Source organism: Chelonoidis abingdonii, chromosome 9 (genome assembly GCF_003597395.2).
Source record: "Chelonoidis abingdonii isolate Lonesome George chromosome 9, CheloAbing_2.0, whole genome shotgun sequence".
Lineage (NCBI taxonomy): Eukaryota > Metazoa > Chordata > Testudines > Testudinidae > Chelonoidis > Chelonoidis abingdonii.
Window position 1 is genome coordinate 23,292,615 of NC_133777.1, and position 25,328 is coordinate 23,317,942.

Genomic DNA, 25,328 nt, shown 5'->3' on the forward strand with positions numbered 1-25,328 from the left:
TCCTACTTCCTAGACTGGTGTCAAGTATCAGAGAGGTAGCCATGTTAATCTGGATCTGTAAAAGTAGCAAAGAATCCTGTGGCAGTTTATAGACTAACAGACGTTTTGGGACTAACAGACGTTTTGGAGCATGAGCTTTCGTGGGTGAATACCCACTTCGTCATGCATCTGACGAAGTGGGTATTCACCCACGAAAGCTCATGCTCCAATGTCTGTTAGGTCTATCAGGTGCCCACAGGATCTTTGCTGCTTTTCGTCGACTGGAATGCACTTTTCAAAACCAATGTTTGTTGTCAACTGAGACTACAAAACAAGGATTGCTTTTTCTTGAAAAACCTATAGCAAAAAAGTTGAGGAATAAGGCACTTCACTAAAATAAAAGTTATTGACTGTTCTTTTGTTTTAATCACTTAACTCTTTTGTGTTTGGTTTAATAAGAGGGCAGAAGAGGTTTCTGGTTTGCTGGCATAACAGAAACAGAAAACAAATTTCGAGACGCAAAGAGGCTGTATCTGATTAGGTTGCTTTGTTGTCTTAATTAAAAAATAGCTGAAGGTAAATGGAAGCAAACAAGTAGTTAAGCGTGGCAACAGGGAGGACAGTCTCTCTGCTAATGGGATTGGTTTATACAGCACCTTCTCAATACCGAGCCACCAGTAGCTCCCGCCGCCAATATAACGAATCATCCAACAATCCTCCACCCCTTCCCCAAGCACCGTATACATTCACCATAGTAGCCTCAGAAGACCCCTACCCACACCTTCAACAGCTAATCCCCTATTCAACCCATCTGCCACCAACCAGCGCTGCTCCCCTAGTATCCCCCCCGGCCTCGGCGCGGACTCTTTTCACTGTGACACCCGAGCCGCTTCTCCCTCGCTCCTTAGCAAACCGGTCGCGCCTGGCCCGCGAGGCCGAGTCCGCCGCCGCTCGTCCGTGGGAGGCTGCGAAGGAGCATCCGGCGCTCGGGCTCGGGCCGGCCCCGGCCGCGGTCCGGCAGGATGAAGCAGGTGGGTCCCGGGGCCCAGTCCCTTGGCTGCCTCCGCCAGCGGAGGCGAAGCGGGGAGAGCAGGCTGAGTGGAGGTGCGGTGCAGTAGGGTGAATGGGAAGTGGGGGGGGGGCAGGATGGGGGAGTGGCATGGGGGGCAGAAGGAAGGGGTGGGTAGGTTAGGGAGAATGCGGTGTGGGGGAGGTGGGCTGGGGGAGCAGAGGGGAGGGGTGGTAGGCAAGGGAGAATTGGGGTGGGGGGACGGTGCCTGGGGGGCAGAGGGAAGGGTGGTAGATTAGGGAGAATTGGGGTGTTGGGGGAGGTGATGGGGGGCGGAGGGAAGGGGTGGTAAGATGGAGGAGGTGGCTGAGGGGCAGAGGGAAGGGGGTGGTAGGTTGGTGGGAATTGGCGGAGTAGTTGAGGGGCAGAGGGAAGATGGTGATAGGCTGGGGGAGGTGGGCTGTTTGAAAAGGTGGGTGGGGGGCCAGAGGAAAGGGGTGGCAAGCTAGTGAGAATTGTAGTGTTAAGGGAGGTGTTGGCGGGACAGAGGGAAGGGAGTGGTAGGTTGGTGGGAATTGGGGTGTCAGGGGAGGCTGGGAGGCCGAAGGGAAGGTGGTGATAAGCTGGGGGAGGTGGGCTGTTTGGGAAGGTGAGGGGGGGCAGAGGAAAGGGGTGGTAGGCTGGGGGAAGTTGGAGTGTCAGTGAGGATTTGTCTCTTTCCCCATTGATGTCTGGATGTTGGGGGGTTTCCCTCTCCAGCCATTAGTGGATGACACTGAGGATGTGTCTCTTGACTTTGGGAATGAAGAGGAACTGGCGTTAAGGAAAGCAAAAATCAGGTAAGTACTTTAGAAATGTAGTGTAAATTACATGATTATTCCCTTAAATGCCTATCTTAAAGCAGAAATCTGTGGGAAAGGCACTGGCTATGCTGATAGACAAGCAGAACAGGAAAATACTCCTCAATTTGCATGAAAACCAGCTGTCTGTCTTTCCTCCTTGACAAACTGCCCCAGGAATTGTTCATGCCTTGAGTCAGGATTCAAGCATCACTTTGCCAGTTCTTAAGCCTCTTCAAAATTGCATGTATCATCACTCAGAAAAATATGCATCCCCTCTTTGCTGTGGACAGCATGTTAGCCTTTAAAAATCCAGCTCTAAGGAACATTCTCTTCTTCCATAGTTTTTTCTTGTATGAAATGATCTTGCTGAAAACAAAAGGTTCCTGTTCAGGACACTGTTCCAGCCCAGAGGGAAGGCAGACATCATTTACTGGCACCTTCTCTCGATCTAGTTGTAAAATGCCATTTGCAGTACAACTGTCACCTAGTGGGGGTGAACAGCTTGTCATGCCAGATGACCAGACTTTCCTTTGTCATGTAATTTGAGCTTTCTTCTAAATTTAGCTGTTGGATCAATAGGTCTTTTCCAAATCTGTCTGATCCACCCTTTTGGAGCAAAGTAGGTTTGTTTTCCCACGGTATCCTGGTGCTTTGTCCATTCTTCATTTAGATGTCACAATATATGGAGATTTTATTACTTTAGTTAGGAGACTGTTCCACAGTCTACTAGATCAATGGCAAGGTTTTCATTATGTTAACAGGAATAGAAGTATACACTGTACTGATGAACTGATAACCTTGTGCTTTGATTTGTAATACCTTCCCCTCTCTTTTCCCCAAACACAGCAGGTGTTGGTATTGCTTATCGGTATCAATGGGAGAAGGAAACTAGGGAAAGATGCAAAGCGATCAACGTGTCCTAATTTATTGACTTTCTTTAGTATTATTTCCTCAGGGATCAACCTCTCTTCTCAATATGGCAATAAAAATTTGTTTCATTGGCAAAAAAATCTGTTTTTAAATTACAGAAATGTGATTCCTTAAGCTATTTCCAGGGAAGCTTATTTTTATATTTCTGAAAACTTTTGTGTAAAGGAAAGAGGTTGGAAAACATCAAGGACCTAGTCAACTTCAGTTTGTTGCGATTCAGAGTATCAGAATGATATGCAAGCCTCCTCCTTGATTTAACTTTCCCTTTACTACTGCTTCACGTAGTTTGAATTCAAAATGGTGCTTATGCAAACAAATGACCTGTGCACTTCTGGTTCACCGATAGTGTATCAAGCATTGCTGGGCAGTGAGATAGAATGCCTTTAAATACTGAAGGCCACTGGTGTCCCAGAGAATGCAGGGGTAGCCAGTGCACTAAGGCTGTGTCTATACTAGAGATCTTACAGCAGCACGGCTGTACTGATGCAGCTGTAAGGTTTCCTGTGTAGCTGCTCTATGCCAACGGGTGTGAGCTCTCCTGCTGGCATAATTAAACCACCCCCAACTATCATGGTAGGTATGTTGTTGGGAAAGTGTTGCCTGCTGACATAATGCTGTCCACAGTGGTGAAACTTATGGCGCTCAGAGGGGTTTTTTCCCCCCACACCCAAGTGACACAAGTTATAATGACAAAAGTGCTAGGGTAGACATAGAAAAAAACTAAAGAGACAGCAAAGAGGCTCTCTTATACCCCCAAAGTTAACTGTCCGATCCCCAGTCATTTAGCAATGTAGGCTGGAAGGGATCTTGAGAAGTCATCAAGTCCAGCCGGCTGCCATGGGGCAGGACCCAATCCAGTGGTTCCCAATCTATTTACCTTTATGAGCTGCACTGCATCTCTCTGTGCATTATGTGGGCCGTATCCACACAATATACACACACTATTTGTATTGCCCTGAGGATGTCACGTGGGCCGCAGCCAGCTGATTAGGCTGCGGGTCAAGAACCACTGCAAACCTAGACCAACCCTTTTTTTTAAAAACCTCCAATGATGTTGATTTCACAACATCCCTTGGAAGAGTATGCCAGAGTTTATCATTAGAAAGATTTTCCTAATCTCTAACCTAAATCTCCCTTGCTGCAGATTAAGCCCTTTACTTCTTGTCCTACCTTCAGTGGACATGGAGAACAGTTGAGCACCATCCTCTTTATAACAGCCCTTAACATGTTTGAGGAAAGTTATCAGGACCCCTCTCAGTCTTTTTTTTCCCTCAAGACTAAACATACCCAGTTCTTTTAACCTTTCCTCACAGGTTTTCTAAACCTTTTATCATTTTTGTTGTTCCCCTCTGAACTCCAGTTTGTCCACAGCTTTCCTCAAGATTGTTGACCAGAATGGAGCACAACTGAGGGAGGCCTCTCTAGTGCCGAGTAGAGCAGGGCAATTAGCTCCTGTGTCTGACATCCCAGAATATTAGCCTTTTTTGCAGATGTATCAGTGTTGATTCATATTCAGTTAGTGATCCAGTATAACGCCCAGATAAGTTTCAGCAAGACTACCACCTAACTAGTTTTCCCCCCCCCCCATTTTCTAGTTGTGCAGTGATTTTTCCTTCCTAAATGAAGTACTTTACACTTGTCTTTATTGAAATTAATTTTGTTGAATTCAGACTAATTCTCCAGTTTGTCAAGGTTATTTTGAATGTGAATCCTCTTCCAAAGTGCTTACAACCCCTCCCAGTTTGGTGTAATTTGTTACTATAAAGCATCCTCATTTGTAACATATAGGCACACTCTGCACTCCATTATCCAATTATTAATGAAGATATTGAGTAGTACTGGATCCAGGCCTGACCTCTGCAGGACTCTACCATTGATGATTACTCTTCCACTATGGTCTTTCATCCAGTTGTACACCCACCTTATAATCATTTAATTTATAGTCCAGCAGCTGCTTTCAAAAACTAAATATGGAGTGTTAAACAGGTCATATTTTAGTTTTGAAGGGGGAGAATTGAAAGGGCAGACTAGCAGACAGGGCAAGTGTCAGTTTGCTTTGTTTTTGCTTTTCTGTTTAGCAATTTTATTTTACTTTTCTTTTCAGATGAGCAAGTCATGGTGGCTCACGTTTGCCTACTTGATGGCATCAGATACAACCACAGCTCTAGGAATAGTCCAATTGTTAGCATGTGCTTCCTCTGCTGGGTGCACAGCCGCAGAGTACCTCAGCAGTAGATATGAGATGCTGAGTGGAGACTGAGGAAAAACTTTTTATATAATCCTGAGATTTGAAATTGTCATTAATAGGCAAAAGATAATTACTTTGACAGTATTTCACACCTCCCCTAAAGGATACTTTCATGCTTGAGGTTTTTTTGCTATATCACATTTACTACTCACTCCAGCATTTTGTTCTGATGAAAATGTACCAGCAGGCAAAGCTGATTGTGTCTCTTACCTTGATGGAACAGACTGAATTTATTCAATTAAAAAAGAAAAAAGCAGCCTATCCACTACAGACAAGATCAATTGTGCAAGACTTTACTATAATTAACTTTAAAAAGTGCATTTGTAGGATGAGTAAGTGGCGACTCTGAATGTTGCAAAGTTTTAGGAAGGTATTTCTCAAAATATTCTTATAAACAATTGTGGCAAATTGATTAAGAACAGAATAAACACATCATACTTGTAAATAAAGAAGTCAAGTCCAGATCCAATGCATATTGAAGTCAGTGGAACAACTTCTACTAGCTTCAAAATGGGTGTTGGATGGAATCCCAAGGTAATAGATTGTATTTTCCAATCTACGGTTTATGCCAGAGGTTTTTAAATAAATCGTTGAAAGCTGAAAATGAAATTTTCATGGGAACAAATTATTTAACTCCATTTAAAGAGAGAGGTGGAGTTGCTCACAAGTGCTTTAAATGTTTATAAAAAGTTCTTTAATAGAAGGGCTCCTTTATTTAAAGAAAAGGGGCAGGGGAGTAGATCAATCTGTTAAGTTTTCAGTACAATTCTAAGACTGGGGCAGATAAAAATAGAGCAAGCTTTGAGCCTTTCAACCTTGACATTGTTTTTAATTAAATGATTTCACTTCCTTCTTTAAACATCTGTAGCATTTTTTCGGTTAATCTCAAATTAGACTCTTTACAGACACTAATTCTACTTAACATTGTCTCCATTTCAATTTGATAAATAAGCCTCATTTTGGACGACTTATTCAGTCATGTCTTTGACCACTGCTTATAGGTTGTACCCTTCTGCCCCAATTTCTATTTGTCTAGTCCTAGACTGAACTCCTCAGGCAGGGACTTCTTTGTTCAAAAAGCACATAGCATAGGAGCTACACCAAACAAACAGTATTTCTTGTCTCACCATTACCTCCAACACTGAGAAAAGTGCGGATGTAATTACTTCCCTTTACTAGTTCCTTCTCCTCTTCACATTTACTCCTGGTTTTCTCCTCTACATTCTCTTGTGCTCACATTCTGCCCTCCCTTCACATCCCAGTTTCAGACACCAGAGATGTGCATGAATTACACAACTTCAGTTTTCAAACAGGAAACAAACACTTAAAACGAGCAGAACCCTCATGTGCTTAAACCAAAGCAACTCCATGATTTTATCTTCTTTTCTACTTACTCCCACATTTGTCATGTCAGGTTTTAAATTTATGTCCCAATCTTATGCTCTGATCTATGTGAGCAGACCACCATCAGTGTGGCTCTGTGTAGATACAAGGGTCTGCCTGCCTAGATCAAAACACAGGACTGGGGCCTTAGACTGTAAGCTATTTGAGCTAGGAAATGTATTGTCTGCAAAGAGCAATGCATACCTAACACCACATAGCAGTGATGCTATATAATCATTTTCTGAAAATGAAGTCTTTCATAAAAGTAGTACAGCAGTAGGCAATGCAAGTTTCCCCATGCCATTCTAATCAATGCATCCTAGCCTCAAGATACCATCTTTGAAGTGACTTGCAGAGGAAAATTTAGCTTCTTTGTAATTTGTAAAGAATGCCTGTGATTTGAGGTTATTTTCTGCTTGTTTCATCTTAGAAATAAAAGGAATGTGAGGTCTGTCTTGTTTTGCTGTAGTTTTTCATTAGAGGACCAAGAAGATTTGGTAGGCCATTAAATTAAGGGGTAGTTCTGTTAATCCTTAACAAGAGCTTTCAACTTTAAGGTATTTGAATTTGATATTTAAGAAGAGAAAATTTAACCTTCTGAAGAGCAAATATTTCCCTTTTCAATCTGATTTCATTTCCCAGATGGGTGTCACCTACTTTTAGTTTAGTTTCTCATTTGATTACAGTCTTTCCTGTTTTTCTTAAAAGACAGAATCTGAACTTCTAAATAAAAGGTAAACAAAGTAAAAAACACAAATCACCAAAACCCTTTTGAGCCCTGCCTTAAATAAAAAAAGTAAATACCCATTTTCATCTTTTACAGGTCACCACCAAAGGAGCCTGAGAATTAAGTATCCCTGCTTACTATTTACTAAGGGCTTGTCTATATTCACTTTTTACATCTATTTAACAACATGGTGCAGTTGCCTAGTGTGGATGCAATTATACTGTATCAAGGTGTAAAACAAGTATATAATTTTTCCGTAAAGCTAATCCAATAAACACCTTTATATCAGTATAACTATATTCACACTAGGGAAATGCACCAAATATAACTAAATTGATTTTTCTACCAGTTGAGTAAAATGGTTCAAAAAATTGAGCGTAGACAAACCCTAAGACTTCTTTGTGTAGTTCACAGGCAGACTAGTGCTTGTGTGGAGCCCAATGTATGCCATACAAATGCAGGATCAAAGTGTTAGTTACTTTTTCCCCAGTACTGGCTTTGAGTGTGTGAACTAGAGCTAAAGGGTCATTACATTTTAAATGTCTTCTGAACCATCCTGTGTCACTTAGTTCTCTGCCTCTAATATCAAACTACAGCAATCACTTTAGAAAAATCATGATGCTGTTTCTTTGAACTGCATGTTAGTCAATATGAATTGGCTTTTTTGTTTACTAATTACATTGGCCTCTTCTGACGGTCCTTGTATGTCTAGAGGGATTTTAGGAAGGACTGTTTCCAGTTGCAGAAATAATATTGTATTAAGTATAGATAAATACCATTTACCTGTGAATGGATTTTGGAAGGTATACATTTTGCTTTGTTCAAAAGGGACACAGGTGTCTTGGCTTAATGTTTTACCTGCTTTATAACACTGTTCTGCTTGGGAATATTCTGTCAAAAATCTTATTTAGACAGTAGGAACTAGAAACTGTCAATTGCAGCTCTGAAGCAGAAGTGTGAACAAGTCAACAAATCTCTTCCCAGAGTTTTTTTCTGGTGCATAAATGAGGAAGTAAATTACTATACCAGATTAATTTAAAGATCCTTTGGCATAAACAGAAATGGGCTACAGTGAAATACAGTAACATGGAATTCTTTAAGCTTCTGAGAGGTTGTTCTGAATAATAGTGTACTATTATAATATACATACATACACACATACGCACAAAGTAGAAGAGCCTGGAACCCTAGCTCTGTGAGTAGGTTCTTGATTGATTAAATCCTGCAGGCCAACCACTTAATCAATAGTATTTGCTACCAGCATTACTTCTATATCAACTGCAATGGGTAAACACACTTCAGTCACTGTTTCCCAAAGAGAAAAAGGTGTCAAAGCCATAAGCTATGGAAGAATATGCTGAAGTCAGTGAATAAAATGTTACACTTTTGTCTGATATGGCAATACAAGATTGACAGAGATACCATGGTGGGAGCTTCAGAAAAAGCAGGTGGCCATCACTCAGCCAAATATACAGTTTGTTTTGGTTTATCATAATCCTACCTTCGTATTTTTTTTTTAGCTACAGACTTCCATGTGAAAAATAAACATAATTGCCCTTTCAACTAATTATGCCACTTATCTTTGTGATTTACATTCTGAACTTCCCACAAAGATGAAACCACGTATAGGTATCCAATATAAAAAAAAAACACCCACTATCTAAAGTGAGAGACACAGGATGCATTAATTTGCAAAGAAGTTAGAAAGCTATAGAGCATGTCTCATAGTCTGTAGAGAGACAGCATTTTATGGCATCAATTCCTCCTCAAAGTCCACTGCCTTCTTGCCAAAACTCCTGCAAATGACAGTATATGATGCAAAAATAAAATACATCCCAAATTTTAACAATTGTAATGGGACCTATACTCTGAGGAAGTGAGGCCACAATTAACTTGTGATACAAAGTTCCTCCTCTGCCTGGGTGGGTCCTGCCCTTTTGGCAGACTTGCTCACTGCAGAGGTTCACAGCAGCCCTCAGTTTGGCTACTCCTGATACAGGCTCAAACCTGCTGTTCACTCAGCTAACCTCATCATTGGTCAGCATGGGGGAACTGGAGAACAATTCCCACAGTCTCTGTGTCTCACCTAGTGGGTAATAGACAGGCCAGATCCCTTTCCAAATTAGGCCTTCCCTTCTGGTGTTTCTCACAGACCAGGTCAACTCCTCCTGTGTCTGATCAGGAGTTGGGGGGAAAACTCAGGCCCACCCTCTACACTAGGTTCCAGCCCAGGGCCCTGTGGATAGCAACTGTCTACAATGTTCACTGTATCAGCTGTATGACAGCTACAACTCCCTGATCTACTTCCCCATAACCTTCCCCCAGCACCTTCTTTATCCTCATTACAGGCTCTTCCTCATGAAGCCTGGTCACACTTGTACTCTTCAGTCTTCCAGCAATATGCCTTCTCACTCTCTCCTCCTTGCAACCCTCCCCCACATGGGAGATCCTTTTTAAACCAGGTGTCCTGATTAGTCTGCCTGCCTGCCATAATTGATTTTAGTAAGTTCTTAATTGGCTCCAGGTGTCTTAATTAGTGTGCCTGTCTTAATTGGTTCTCACAGGTTCCTGATTGCTCTAGGGCAGCCCCTGCTGTGGTCACTCAAGGAACAGAAAACTATTCATCCAGTAGTCAGTATATTTGCCAGTCTGACCTGGGAAAAAATTCCTTCCCAATCCCATATAGGGTGATCAGTTAGACTGAGTATGTGAGCAAGAACAAGCCAGCCAAGTGCCTGAGAGAGAGAATGCCCGGTGTCACTTTAGAGTCCTGTCCCTCCCTGTCCCATCTCCAGTCGTGGTCATCCCTGCTGCTTCAAAGGATGCTTCTTCCAGTGAACACCTATCCAAGTCTGGAATCAGAACATCTCTAAGTCCTGGTAGCACTATTAACACCCTAATGTCCCTCAACATTACTACAGCTAATCAATTTCAGCAACTGGTCTATTCTGGCAGCCGTTACCCACTATTTGTCTGCCTGGTTTTGCTCCATCACTAATGTTTATCAGCAAAATGCACCTTTTATGTGCGGCTCTGCCTTGTGTAACCTCTCCTTGCTACTTACCACAGCAGAGTAATAGTCGCTTGCCTTTCTGGTCCATTTCATTAATGTCACAGGTCTTCCCAGACATCCTGGCAATGACTATATAGTTCAAACACCCTACATTTCCCCAGATTGAATTGCCGTTAAAATCAGGAAGTGTGAAACATACATTCCTCATTATTCCTACTGGAGTGAAGTTGACACACATTACAGATCTGCAATAGCAATTCAATACTCCCAGTTTTGACAATTTCCAATATAATCATGTCTTCTTATACAGAAACTGCTAAGAGGAAGTGAAAAAAAAAAAGCTTTCATCTAAAATTTCATACGCTTAGTTGTAAACTAGAGGATGGTTTTTGTAAAGTTTGAAGTTAGTGTGGGTACGAACAGAAGAGTGATTAAATATCAACTCATCTGTTTACCTGGATTTGTTCCCTGTGTCATTCTTGCTTTTTTAATGAAGTGAGTTTCTCTCTCTTGTGAACACTGCATTGCCAGTTGGTTCTGGAGGAATGAAGTATTCTATTCTGGCTAGCACATCATAAACAATTATTAACAAAGTTTTGACTGCAGGAACTTTGACTGGTGTGGATTAATGAGTAACTCTCTGGCATAACCACATGCTAATCATATACTTTTGAAAATACTACTATCTACAAAAAATTATTATCCACTCGTAACTAAAAACTTACACATCACATTTTGAACTCAGTGAAAACTATTGCATTAGGCTTTACACTTACTTTTTTGCAGTCTTTTACTTTAGTCAGAGTTAATTCATTTAAATGTTAACATCTACAAGACTTCTAGCATGTCAGCCCATTTCTGGAAGTAATCATTTTGGATAGGACCTATTCCATAAGTTCACCTTCACCTCTGGATAATATCATATCACCAGCCAGGTATTTTGATCTGTTAATATTACTGTATTTTGCTGCTTAAGTCTTGTAAAAACTTGGCTATACTAATTAATGGCAGCTTTACAGGGACAATTCCAACATTTTATATGCAGGCAAAATTGTGAATTTTATGTTGGAGATCAGCAACGGGTCTACTGCTCACCCTTCCTGCTACTTGTCAAATTTAAACGTTGGCTATTTCTTATTCATTTTAAAAAATAACTTTCTTCAGAGGCTCAGTAAAGTTATACAGCTGGGGTACTCAAGCTGGGGGTTGGGAGGTTATTACATGGTGGGGTCGTGAGCTATCAGCCTCCACCCAAACCCCGCTTTGCCTCCAGCATTTATAATGGTGGTAATATATATAAAAAAGTGTTTTTAATTTATAAGGGGGGGGTCATACTCAGAGGCTTGCTATGTGAAAGGGGTCACCAGTACAGACGTTTGAGAACCACTGCTATACAGTATTTTTGCTATACCTTGCATAATAGCATTAATTATTAAAATAGGAAATTGGACTAATTATTGATTAACAAATTAGCTGCCTTATTCAGAAGGTGAATTGTGTTTTTTCAGCACAGGGTGGTGATAGGTGAATTCCTAAAATGGAAGTGCCTCCAAAATTAATTGGCAAGTGAACACTGAAATCTGTATATGTGCTAATTAAGTATTAGTCTGCTGCCTTGCAGATGGAAGCTGTTAAGTAAGCAAGATAAAACATTCCTCAGTAAAACAGCTTTCTTGCTGAACAGGACAGATGCAATGTCACCTTCTTTCCAAAGGGACAAGATTAGTTTAAGTGGCTGGGTTTCTGCTTGGATCAGATGAACAGGTCTAGCTAACCATTGGAACTGTAAATTGGACTCAAGGTCACATACTTCATAGCTTGTGTAGGCCAAGCTTATTGTATATAGCAGGGGCTCCTTGCATTCCTCCATTCTCTCCCACAAGCTCCTTGTGTGCCATCCTCCTATCCCCTTCTGTTTCAGGGTCCCCCTGAAACTCTTCCCTGCCACCCCCATTTCCACCTTTCCCCCCATGCCAGGGGCTATGTATCTCCATGCCCCACCCCACCAGGGGTTTTGTGTGCCCCTCCCACCCCATTCCTGGGTCTCTGCATACAATCCTCTTTCCCAGGATCTCCAACCTCTCCTGTCACCAGGGGTTCAGTTTCCAATTAATCCTTCCACCTGTACCAGGGTCCCCCATTCTCCCCCTTCTGCCAGGAGTTAAGTGCACCCTCTTTCCCATACCAAGGTCCCCCTAGTCCTTCCCAGGGTTGTGTGTGTGCCCCTAGTCTCACCAATATGCAAGGGGATTGCCTACAACAAATGATGAAGAAACTAGATTTTTTTTGTTCTAAATTGGGGGGAAGAAGGAATGTTTATAGGTAATGGCAGAACAATCTTCCTTTTAGTCTTATGCTGAAACTGAGGCCAGGTCTACACTACGCGGTAAAATCGATTTTAGATACGCAATTTCAGCTACGAGAATAGCGTAGCTGAAGTCGAATATCTAAAATCGATTTACTCACCCGTCTTCACCGCGCGGGATCGATGTCCGCGGCTTGCCATGTCGATTCCGGAACTCCGTTGGGGTTGGTGGAGTTCCGGAATCGATATAAGCGCGCTCAGGGATCGATATATCCCGTCTAGATCAGACGTGATATATCGATCCCCGAGCAATCGATTTTAACGCGCCGATACGGCGCGTAGTCTAGACGTGCCCTTAGCTAGTGGGAAAACCATGATTGCTTTGTTGAATAAGGGATCTGCATCCTACCACACACATTTAAGTAGATATCACATGTTTTTCAACAACATTAAATTGCAACATTGGTAAATATTGTAATATGTTTTGTCTCTTACGTTAGTAAGTGTTCTGGATTGTTTTTCTAGGCATCCCCTGGCTACCTTTTTTCACCTGTTTTTCCGAGTGAGTGCTATTGTTACCTACTTGCTCTGTGACTGGTTCAGCAAAAGCTTTGTTGCCTGTTTTGTCACTATTCTTCTCCTTCTGTCTTTTGACTTCTGGTCTGTTAAGGTAAGAACATTCTGAACGAGTAATGAAGTTTAGAAATATTCTGTTTATTTCTTGATTTTGATTTTTCTTAATGGCAAACACAGTGAAAAATAACTATCAGATAATCCTGTACTGCTCTTCCTTTATTAAACTTGCTGAACAGCTTTGTTTTAACTAGGTGGAAGCAGCATTTACATGTTTTAGTACAAATATTAAGGAATTTACCGCACCTATGGTAATCTTGTTTATGCTTTGCCTTTGGAATCAGGTAAGGTAGCGTTCTATGCCTCAGTGATCTTTACATTCAATTTAAAGGGCAGTGTTCATTGATGAGCTCCAAAAAGGATGATAGCTATAATACCAGGGCCTTTGAGATTAATAAGCTGTTGATGTAAGAGGGGGAAATCATTAACATAATTTTTCATTTATACATCTTTTAAAAAGTCTGGAGTATAGGCACCCTGAAAGTTTAAAGAGATACCATAAATTTGTAATGACTTCAGAATATAACCCCATAGCTTTAATGTAGTTCTAAACCAGTTAATAATGGAGAAAATGCAAAGGATCAGAGAGAAGGACTAAGGACTGATTTTACAATCAAATCCATGTGGGTAGACTCTTGTGCCTGCATGGAACCCCCACAGAAACCACTGGGGCTCTTCATAGATACCGAGCATCACTGAAATCCTGATCCTACAGTTTGAACTGCAGAAGACAGCAATATTGCCACTAATGTGGTGGGCCTTCTGAATTTGACCCCATCTTGTAGAAAAGTCTAGTGATATTGACAGTAAAATCTGTCACTACTCACTAGTTATTTGAAAAGCAATTTTAAAATGAAGACAAACTCGAGAAAACAAACTTTTAATCTTGTTCTGCCTGGTCATAATGTCTTAGAAATTTATTTACATTTTTGGTCAGACAGATAAAAATTAATTTACATTTTTGGTCAAACAGATTAAAAATAATTCATGTTAAAGCTAGGACTTTTTTGGGGGGGTGGGGGGTCTGGGCAAGAAAAGAAGCATAGAAGTGAAAAAAGGTTACCTAAGCCATAAAACCTGTGGATGTCCCTACCTATATATGTGGCTTTCCATTTTACTTCAAAAGTGACTGAAGTACAATGAATTAGTATAATACATTGTTCCTGTATTATACTAATTATTAAGATTATATTTTGATTTTGGGGATGGCCTTTGGATGCATTAAAATGGGCACCTGAATATATATGTTAACCTTGCATTCAGAGAAAGTCTTAGAATGACGGGAAAAGGGAGAGAAATGGAACAAGGACTGTATGTTAGTTTATAGATGCTTGTTGATATAATGAAAAATTTGTACAGTAATAATTCACATGTAAAGATTAGTGCCTAACTTGTTTGTTTGTGAATCTTTTGTTACTTGCTTGTTTATAATGAATGTTCCTCTTTCCTGTCTGTTTTATACCCTTTTGGATTTCCCCTCTCACATTCACAGTGTGACTGGGTGGGCGCCGGATGATCTTAACTAGCTGAATAACTCCTCTTGTAATTGATTTGGGAGAGACATTTTCCTATTGAAATAAAATTGCATTGTATTAATGCTTATATCAGAACAGTATTATAAGGCTCTATAGTTCATTGGCCTGTGACCACACACCCCTAAAAATTTTGGCATAACTTTCAAAACTTTAAACAGTTGACAAAAAGGATCTAGTCTTTCAGAGTCATGTTTGTGAATTAAAAAAAAAAACAAAAAACAAAAAAACCAAAAAACTTGGTCTAATGTGAATTACCTGGTTGATTTATGAAAATAACTCACTAACTCTGTCTCTAGAATGTAACTGGAAGACTCTTAGTTGGCTTACGTTGGTGGAACCAGATTGATGAAGATGGAAAAAGCCACTGGGTTTTTGAAGCAAAAAAGGTACTTTTAAAGTAAGAACTGTAGTAAAATATTATCCATGTTACAATGTATAATGATAAACAGTTGATAAGTAGCGCTGATACACTATTAAGTGCAGTTAATTCTGGAATTTTAATGTTGTGTAAAGGATATTTTTATCCAGATTTTACAGCTCTTGGGATAAATTTACAGAGCAATATTAAAGGAATTGAGAACACATTTGAGGGTTTTTTCATAGCACTAAACTTTTGTCAGGCTACAGTTTCAACACTTTGACCTTGGTGACAACAACAGGACCTGGCTTTATGACAAATTTATATAATCTTATTGCTTGTAGAGTTACAATTTCTGTTTCCTGGAGAGAGAACATCATGTGATAGCTTGGTGTTCTATTTGCTCACTCCTGTTACAGATGGCAGTTCTGCACTGATACTCAAGAACTGTGCTGGAAATGAAGGTTACCTATCTATAACCAGAGTTCTTTGAGATGGACTCCGTATATTAACATTCCTGTGTGCAGCTCAGACAGTGGAATCTTTTCATAGCAGTGTCCATTAGAGTGCTTATGTATCCCTCCTACCTTTTCCTCTTGCATTTCTGAATATTCTGACAGAAGATTATAAAAAGGCATATGATATCTTTTGCTACTTCAGTTCCTTTCACACTTCCTTAGACTCAAGATTCTATTAAGATTCCAAGGAAGAGGAGAAAGTGGATGGGGAGTGTCCATCTCGAAGGACAGGTAAGTAAGAGAATACTCAGAGAAATGAAGATTACTATTCCAGTTATGGAGTGCTGCTTGCCAAACTATTTTATAAGTGGGAAGATAGGACATTGAGTGCTAACTGAAGCCAAAACCAGGTAGCAGTGTTTTGTAAAATGTTATGTATAGAGCTCCAACTAGCAGCCTTTTAGAAATGCAATTGGAACATGGCTAAGGCATGTTATGGAAGTACTGTAGTGTGTGACCTATTGCCAGCAAGAGATAGAATGGATGCTTTCCTCAGTTTGACAAATGTGAAAGTTGGATACCACCTTGTGAACAAATCTAGGATTAGAATAGAGCATCATTTTTATTCTTATGAGAGAGTGTGAAGGAAAGATCAGCCAGAAAGAGCATGCAGTTCATTCATTTGCCTAGCTGATGTTATGGCTATTGTGAAAGCCATTTTAATATATAGAAGGAACAGAATAGGCTGCTGTAGGGTTGAAAGGGGGGCTTCATTATCTGGATAAAGAGTAAATTGAGATGCCATGCTGGTACTGGATTTTTTTTTTTTATTGGTGGATACATATAGGCAAGTCTCCTCCTAATTATCTTTCTGGGCCTGATGGGTAGCTTTAGCTGCTAGGTGAACTTTCAAGGATATAGAAAGATCTGAAATCTTTAATTGAAGCAATTATTCAAGAATAGACTGAAGTGGTGCCAGTAGTAGTGTTTAGCTGTTTTGATGTGGCGAGGGGGAGGAGGGAGAAAGAGAAATGTCTGGGGATATCTGCAATAACTCATCCAAACTTCTCTACTCTGGTGGACAGATCTGAGGATAACTAGCAGGAGCCTTCCTCTTATTCTAACCTTAGAAGCAGAAACCATTTTTGTCCATCTAATTGTGGATCCGTGCAGTGCATTTGGGCTTCCACAGTAAAGGTTGGTGCAGTGCAGATAGACAGTGTAGAAATAACTGCCAGTTCTGGAATAATCTTCAGATTTGAAGTGATCTTCAGAACTGGGGGATGACTCTTAGGCAGGGATTTACCCTGACCTGAAATCTTAGTCTTTGATTTAGGAACTGATGTTTTGATCCAGATCTGACAGATTGGAGGAGTCTCCTGAATAGGATTTGGCCCTGCTAACAGGAGTTTCCTTGTCTTGCACTGTATTTCTCAGAACCAAAGTAGACCAATATCAAGATTTTTCAGAGTTCAGCATCGACTGTCTGAGCACTTAATGTTTAGATCAGGTGATCTGGGCACTGGCTGCACTGAGGTCTTAGATTCATATCCTGGGGCAGAGATCAGAACCTTATGTATAGTATTTTTCATCTTCTCACTCTCCAAGGTGTCAGAAGCTGACTCTGGCCTTTTCACCTTAGATGCAGGACCCATTGGATGAGTATGATCCAGGAGGTTTTGCAGTCAGAGCTTCTTGAGGCAATAAGGTTTGCAGCCTCTTCTGGTGCTCCTTGTGTAGTTTTGGAGAGTGACTCACTCTGCAGGCCAAGTATAAATGCTCTACGATAGGCATCATGTTCCAGGAACACTGCTGGACAAAAGCATACCTTATGAAGTCACATCTCTTAGTTTTCAGATCTGCCATGGAACTGGAATTGAAGTCTCAACTAAGAACAAAGAATAAAAAATGAAGTTTAACATTATACTAAGCTAAGGCACTGCATTTTTAGAGAATGATTTGGGTGTGATGGATCCAGAGAGATTCATGTCAGGCTACTGCCCAGTTGGAAGAAACTGAAGTGGTAGGGGGCACTCTGCCCCCTTTATAATAGCCTTGCCTTCAAACATTCTGGAATGCCAAGGAGTGCATGAGAGCTCTAATACACACTGCTATGAGAAGGTTCCAGTCTGCTGTCCCCACTGGCGTATCCCCAGAGTGAGAATATGCTGAGGACATGCTATAAACTTTCCTAGCAAACTCTTGGGGGTAGAGATTCATCAATGTTTCCAAATTGGATGCTATAACTTTTCTGACCATAACTGGATTTAAGTTCTATAAAAAAGTCAAACTTTGTTTACAAGACCTATGCACTGAATCTTTACTTTGCAAATAGTGGAAGGCTTGCTCTACTTAAACCATTGCCTCCCTTTTTGTGCTTCTCTCTAGCTCTTCATACGTTTTGGATGTTTCCACTTTCACTCAAGACAACTCAGCATTTTTGTAGATTGATAACAGTCCTGTCTGTGCATAAGAGAAAATGTTAAAGTCAAATTAGTACTTTAACTAGCGTTAGTGTCCGAGTTACCTCTTCAGGAGTCAGCTCAGATATATCTGGCTTCTGTGGGAGCAGGAGTCATGACTATTATGTATTTGTTGTGACTTCAAAATAGACTGGGCATGCTCTGCAGTTACCAGCTTAAACACTAATCTTGAAGAATTCCCTTTGTATTTAACAGAGAATGAAGTTTGCGTGGTGCTAGGTATGACCTTCACTGTAAAAAAAAGTCAACCATTTAATAGTAAGTTATACAAATAAAGTGAAATCTGTCATTGTTGTACACAGTTTAATAATAGAAGAGCTGGCTTGCATTTCATGATTTGTAAATTGTAGAATGTTGCAAGCCTGAAACACATAGGGTGCCAGTTTATTCTAAATGGCTTTCCAGATAGTTATGTCATCGCTCATTTGCAGTGGAGCATTTTACACAGCATAAGGTATGTCTAGAGTAGACCAGTGGTCTCCAACCTTTTTATGCACAAGATCACTTTTTGAATGTAAGGGCAATCCAGGATCTACCCCACCCCTTCCCTGAAGCCCCGCCCTGCTCACTGCTCGCTCTCCCCCACCCTTACTCACTTTCACTGGATTGGAGAAGGGGGTTCGGGTTGCGGGGGGTTCTGACTCTGGGTTGGGGATGAGGAGTTTGAGTGCAGGAGGGGGCTCCGGGCTGGGGCAGAGTGTTGGGTGCAGGAGTGGGTATGGGAGGGGGGTCAGGACTGCAGCAGAGGGGTTGGGGTGCAGGAGGTGGTATGGGGTGCTGGATCCGGGAAGGGGTTCAGGGCGGCGGTGCGGCCTCCCACTGGGCAGCACTTTCCTTGGGTGGCTTCCGGTAGGTGGCGCAGTGAGACTAAGATAGGCTCCCTGCCTGCCCCGACCCCATGCCACTCCTGGAAGGGGCCAACACACCCCTGTGGCCCCTGGGACGAGCGGGGGGCACGTGGCACCTCTCTGTAGGCATTGCCCCCACTGGTCAGGAATGGGGAACTGTGACCAATGGGAGCTGTGGGGGCAGTGCTTGCATGCAGAAGCAGCATGCAGAGACCTCTACCTCCCATGGGGCCATGATGGCAGCTTCTGGGAGTGGCATAGGGATGGGGCAGGCAGGGAACCTGCCTTAGCGGCAATCCCACTTCCCGCCCCAGAGATCACGATTGACTGGAAGAGACTCTAGAATCAACTGGTTGGTGACCACTGGAGTAGACTTATCTGTGGTCCTAGTTTTTCCAAAATCCAAGGTGAGATGAAATATGAGCCAAAATGACACGTTGATTTTTGAGAATTAAGTGGCAATTTGGTTCACAATTTGCTCCTCAAACACTATTATCCTGCCTGTTAAACAGTGTAGTGTGCTGAACATACTCATTCTAGGGTACTTCATAATTTTGTAGCATTTAAATAAAATAAACTGAGTTCTACCACTTAGTATGTTTCCTTTCATATTGTTAAAGATAAACTTGGATTTTAATGGCTGTTTCAGGCAGAATATACATGTCTAAAATGCTTGGTGGTTCAACTAGTTACCCAGTATACCTATAGCATTAAGTAGAGTTCAGGGCATGACCAATTTTTGTCTGTGTAAATAAAATTAATACTGTATTTAGAAGCTGTATTTTGTTCTCCCATTCTGCAATGATTTCAGTTAACGGAATGCCAGTCTAAGGAAGCATACAGCCAGGTAATAGGAAATAATTTATTTCAAGTAGCTACAGCTGATATTAAATAAAACACAACAGGAACATATAAATGCATATAAATCATCTGTGAAAGGAATGCCTCAGTCCTTAACTATTGTTAGGGTGTTTTAGTAACTAAAACTAAATGTTTTTCTTTGTAGGTATCTACAAGCATAGCTGCCTCAACTGAAGTTGAAGCTCGAATCTTTTGGCTTGGACTGATTATCTGTCCAGTTATTTGGACAGTGTTCTTTTTTAGCACTTTATTTTCCTTGAAGTTGAAATGGCTGGTAAGCATGGGGTAACTCCATATGAGCTGTGGGCGATAAGTGCAGTGAAGGGGAAAGGAGCAGAAAAACAAATCTATTAAAAATATAGTTTAAAGTTAGATTCCATAGGAAGTAAGAATTTAAGTTAGAAGATTAAAATGACAGCTTCAAGAAGTTGTAGAGCAGGCTTCTGTTTCCAAACCGAGACATTTTGCTGACGTTGACTGTCTGCAGGATGGCCTCCCACAGCTCCCAGTGGCCGCGGTTCGCTGTTCCCGACCAATGGGAGCTGCAGGCTGCAGGGGCTGGGAATGGCGAACCGCGGCCACTGGGAGCTGCGGGAGACTGTGCCTGCGGACAATTAGTGTCAGCAAAATGTCTCGTGGCCCGCAATCAGATTACCATGGCAGGTTGCCCACCACTGGCATATAGCATGTGCTTGAAATGAGACCTTTTAAACTTCCGTTACAATTACTGGTTCCAAAATAAGATACTGTTTTCTAGAAAATGTCTGGTACTTTCTTTGGAAGAGAGTATTACCAATAATATTAATTGTCTTAAATTAATTAGACAACTAGGTGGAGAAGTGCAAAGTACTATATGTAGGAAGAAAAAATCAAGTTCACAGCTACAAAATGGGGAATAACTGGCTAGGCAGTAGTACTGGTGAGAAGGATCTGGGTGTTATAGTGGATCACATGTTGAATATGAATTGACAGTGCAATGCAGTTGCAAAAAAGATTACTATTCTGGGGTTCATTAACAGAAGTGTCATATAAGACACAGGAGGCAATTGCCCCACTGTAATTGCAATGGGTGAGGCCTCAGCTAGAGTACTGTGTCCAGTACTGGGTGCTGCACTTTAGGAAAGGCTTGGACAAACGGGAGAGAATCCAGAGGAGAGGTTTTATCATTTTTATGGCTATCACCAAGTAAGCACCAATTTTTCCATGCGTTGTGGAAAAAGTAACCATGTAACTTTTCTAAATTGTTTAGAAAACCTGACCAGTGAGGAATAGTTAAAAAAAAACAGGCACGTTTAGTCTTGAGAGAAGACAACAGAGGGGGGAACCTTCAGATTTGTTAAGGGCTGTTATAAAGAGGACAGTGATCAATTGTTCTCCATGGTCACTGAAGGTAGGACAAGAAATAATGGGCTTAATCTGCAGCAAGAGAGATTTAGGTTAGATATTAGGGGGAAAAAATTATTATAGGGATAATAAACAAGCCTCTGCACAAGGCTTCCAAGAAGTTGGGAATCCCCATCACTGAAGGTTTTTAAGAACAGGTTGGACAAGCATCTGTCAGGGATGCTCTAGACAGAGTTGGTTCTGACTCAGCGCAGGGGGCTGGACTTGATAAACTCTCAAGGTCCCTCCATCAGTCCTACACTTCTATGATTCTGAAAGCTGCTGAAGCTGACCTATTAGAAAATGTTTACCAAATCGTTTTGTGGTACTAAAATTATGCTTTCTGTAAATGTTGGCACATCTAAACTGTACTGTTAAGTCTTTCATAAATTTGCAAATTATTATAGAACCTCCTTTGTAGGTAAAGGGGTAGTGGCATTCAAGGTTAAATTAAATTAAAGGTCTTGTAAATAGCAGGTAGTGAGAATTTGGCTATGAATGTCGTAAAATGAAGGGAACATGACTGTATGTAGATTTAAAGAGTTATTCTTTTGAGTCAGACTTTTGTATTATAGTTAGGCACAAAGCACTGACAAAATGGGTCCAGCTGGAAGGAGTGAGGGAGAATGATCTCCATCCTTGAAATGTAAAATGAGACTCCCCCGCCCGCCCCCCCCCCCAAAAAGGCTTATCTGTCAGTCAGTAGGAAGGGGTGTTGCTGGTTTTTTAAGCTTCCTAAAATGCAAGTTTAAATTTATTATTTGAAGGTAAATTCCTTTTGATATTACTTATATTAATCAGCATTATCATTTTGTCCATACTAAGCTGTTGATTATCTATAGCCTCAGAGAGACAAGCTGGGTGAGGTAATACCTTTTATTGGGCCAACTTCTGCAGGCTCTTGTGATAGCTGGAATCTCCCTTCAAGCTGCTAACTTATATGGATACATCCACTGTAAATTAGGAGGGAAAAAAAGCATCAGCAAAGTAACTTCAAGGTTCTTGTCACAGCAGATGTTTCAGAGGGTAAGTATTAAGCTTAGTTATTATTCTCAATAGTCGCATCATGTATGTGTTTTCCACAGCAGCTTTTAAGGAATTGGGCATTATGCTGATTTACACTTCGATAGACATGATTGAGGAATGCCAGGATGTGCTTAATAGTGAGTTGTGTTCATCACATATACATCTGAGTGGACCTACAGACTTCCTGTGCACGAATAATGTCAGTGCAAAAGTCCGTCAACACTTTTAAAGGCTCAAACTAGTGATCCCTCTTTCTGAAATGCAAAATTAATGTTTAATCTGAAAAACCAGTTTGGGAATTGTATGGTCTAACTGCTGCACTTCAAAAGAGTAAGTGTGACCTGAGCAGAGAAGCCAAAAGGACTCATTGACAGGGACTGCTTTGCAATAAATGAAGGATTTCCTTTAAAAGTGGCCTGTAAGAAGGGCCTATAAAATTGTCCTGGTATTTCTTTGAGTTCTGTTCATGGTTTGGGGTATGGTGTAAGAAAATATCTTGCTGCTTCTACTACACTCTTCTTTTATGGATATGGATGTGGATGGCAAAGACCAACAAATCAATTTCTACTTTCCCAAAAGATGCAGAATTGAGTGGCTTAAGAAAAAAAGCACCATTTCCCCCTTACATTGTGGAAAAAGTGACCGTGTAACTTTTCTAAATTGTCTTGTTTGCATGCCTGAGGTATAAAAGAATTAGACAATATGTTTTATAACAAACCCATTCTGTGCTCTTGTATTACCTCCTTGGAATAGTTAAGATTGAGATTTTGTGAAGTACATTAGACGAGGCAGCAAAAATGATTGAGGAATGATTGCAGTAGATGTTCTAGATACTAATGCTGGAGCAGCATTAGGTTAGTAGTACATCATCTTTGGATTTCATGTGTTCATTCTACAGGAGAGACAAGAAGAAATTCAGGGTATGGATGTCCTGAAGGATATGGAAATACATAACCACTAGGTGACTGTGTAAGTTGAGCACTGATATTGGAAAAATGGATAAGAAATAAGACAACATCTATTAAGTAACACTATTCTAGAGCATGAACTCTGTCCGAACAAGAGTAAAGAATTGCTGGATCAAAACATGTCAGACTCAGATTTTTAGTGACAGAGTTCCTTTGTTGCAGTTATAAGCTAACACCTTAAGATAAAAAGGCAATGTATTCAGGAAGGAAAATTTCATTTTTTACTTAAAACAGGTCAAAGTATCCTACCATGCAAATAATTTCTTGCTTCTGTTTGAGAAGTTAAAGCAGAGTTTGTTTGTTAACGACTGGGATCATTTTAAACATGAAGATAAATCCTCTGGAGGATTCCTGATCTCTGGGTGTTTCTAATACTCAGTTCTGTGATATTCATATAGATCAGGCAGCATAATTTCAGAAGTGTAATAAAAAAAAGACAACTGCAATTTTCCTACAGTATGTGCTACTCATTTCTCAGAGTTTGGGATGTTTAACCATTGGACAAGTCAGAAGACTTGTTAACATTCAGGATGAGTGAGTGCAGAGCAGAGTACTTATCCACCCCTTTTTTCTTTCCTTCCTCTGGCTAATTTCTGGCATAAAGGAGGGGGGTCTGGAATCAGAGATTGGGATGGAGAGAGCAGAGGAATGGCACATTTGAAAGGGATTTCTGGCAACACAGCACCTTATTACCTAGTGAATTAAACTCCTACAAATAAATTAAAGCCTAAACACTGACTTATTTCCTTGCTATAACGCCAATAGGCAGCAAGCTTTCAAGTCAACTCATTCTATTATTCAGCCACACAGTCAAGTTTATATTGATTTAAATTTGAAAGCAAATGCAGTTAATTTTCCCTTGACATTTGCCCTCTAATTTCTTGTATCACAAACAAGGAAACTAACGTTAACTTGTCTAAGTTTAAAAAAAAAAAAAAAAAAGTTAGTAATTTGTTCCCACTAGGCTGAAAGTTATTTTTCTTTTCCCAGACACTCTGATCACAAAAGAGGAGACAATCCTAAATTTAAGTGACTGCACTCTAAATATGGAACTGTGCTAATCAAAGAAAAAGATGTCTGAGTGATCTTATCCAATGAAACACAGCATGGAAATGCACACTGCAATTAATCCTCAAATGAAGGCGGCTTGAAAGTACTAATTTAAAAAAGAGACTCAGGTAAATGTTCCAGTGAAAATATGTATTTAATATATAAGAGTTTCTGAATAAAGTCTATATGTGAACATCTTTGGAGATTAATTTCACTAATGACATATGCAAGATTTCAGGTATCACAAAATAGTGCATCAGAGGTGAAATCTACAAGCAGTAATGACTTATTTTTATAAACTTATCATAAAGCTTTGAGACAGCAGATGGACTAGCTGGTGTTCAAATATTATGGTGATTGCACACAATAAGAACAGGTAATTAAAGCAAGGACCTTTACTTAAGTTATTTACTTGTAATATAGAAAAGTAGTACAAGTCTTTACATTCTTCTTATCAATTCAGGATACAATAGTTGCTTTCCTGTAATTAACTGCACATTTATTCCATTCCTTGGTTAGATAATTTTTCTTGTGAGTGGTGTAGGCCACAATATTCTTGAATCCCTTCAAAGAGGCAAAAAACAAGATAGTAGTGAACTAACTTTATGTATTGTTGATCACTGTATGGATCTATTGCCTGCTGTGGGCATAAGTCACAACATTTTATCTATCATTACCCTAACTTATATTTGGTTTAAAGAATATCTCAATGTGCCTCTTAGTATTCAAATAGCAGAAGAAAAATGGGTCTTTCTGCATTTTGTACATTTGTTCTTCCAGAAGTGTAAGAGTGACATATTCAAAACTTCATTCACTGGCAAGCTACCAAATTCCATTTAAGAAATGCCTGTTCATAGAAAGTTAGCAAAACTATTTTATTTTGTCAGTAAGAGTACATGATGTATTTGCTAGAACTCAGTGAAGGTCAAAATAAGCCATAGAAGACCCACTTATTTTAGTTACCTAGAGTTAAATAGCTATCATTTTAACAGAATTTAATTGTTTAAAATATAAGTGGCTGATGTAATTGTCTGAGACAAATAAAGAGATAACAAATGATGCAATGTCATTATTCTTATACTGTACATTCTGCAAAAATTATGCTGTTGATGCCTTCATAGCATATTTTAGAAATTAATTGCTCAGACAAGTAATTCACAGATCAGCCTTTTAACATGACATACTTACTTTGGATGATATTCCTGTAAGAGGAAGTAGCTGGGGACTCAGGTATTTCAGACAAAAAAGATTGGCCTTTATCACAACTTTTCCCTAAAAAAGAAAAAAAA

The 25,328-nt window shown here is 40.3% G+C and overlaps 1 protein-coding gene and 2 long non-coding RNA genes across 4 annotated transcripts; 1 reads left to right on the forward strand and 2 right to left on the reverse strand.

Moving 5' to 3' along the window:
* Positions 1–999: 999 nt before the first annotated feature.
* Positions 1,000–24,234, forward strand: TVP23A (trans-golgi network vesicle protein 23 homolog A). 2 transcript variants are annotated; one of them, XM_032787275.2, is made up of 8 exons: positions 1,000–1,010; positions 1,748–1,827; positions 12,962–13,106; positions 14,901–14,990; positions 19,758–19,886; positions 21,893–22,021; positions 22,920–22,990; positions 23,980–24,234. In XM_032787275.2, the coding sequence occupies exons 1-7, from the start codon at positions 1,002–1,004 to the stop codon at positions 22,980–22,982; spliced, it is 645 nt and encodes a 214-aa protein (XP_032643166.1). In that variant the 5' UTR covers positions 1,000–1,001; the 3' UTR covers positions 22,983–22,990; positions 23,980–24,234. The 2 variants fall into 2 exon arrangements, with proteins under 2 accessions (XP_032643166.1, XP_074925377.1); XM_075069276.1 differs by lacking the exon at positions 1,000–1,010 and having other exon boundaries at positions 1,685–1,827.
* LOC116828809 (uncharacterized) lies at positions 16,600–21,948 on the reverse strand. Its single transcript, XR_004374610.2, has 3 exons — positions 21,869–21,948; positions 16,733–17,308; positions 16,600–16,688 (listed from the first exon to the last, which is right to left on the reverse strand). It is a non-coding gene; the product is annotated as an uncharacterized LOC116828809 (long non-coding RNA).
* Positions 24,175–25,327, reverse strand: LOC142047310 (uncharacterized). The gene is made up of 2 exons (XR_012656506.1): positions 25,228–25,327; positions 24,175–24,603 (listed from the first exon to the last, which is right to left on the reverse strand). It is a non-coding gene; the product is annotated as an uncharacterized LOC142047310 (long non-coding RNA).
* Position 25,328: the final 1 nt, after the last annotated feature.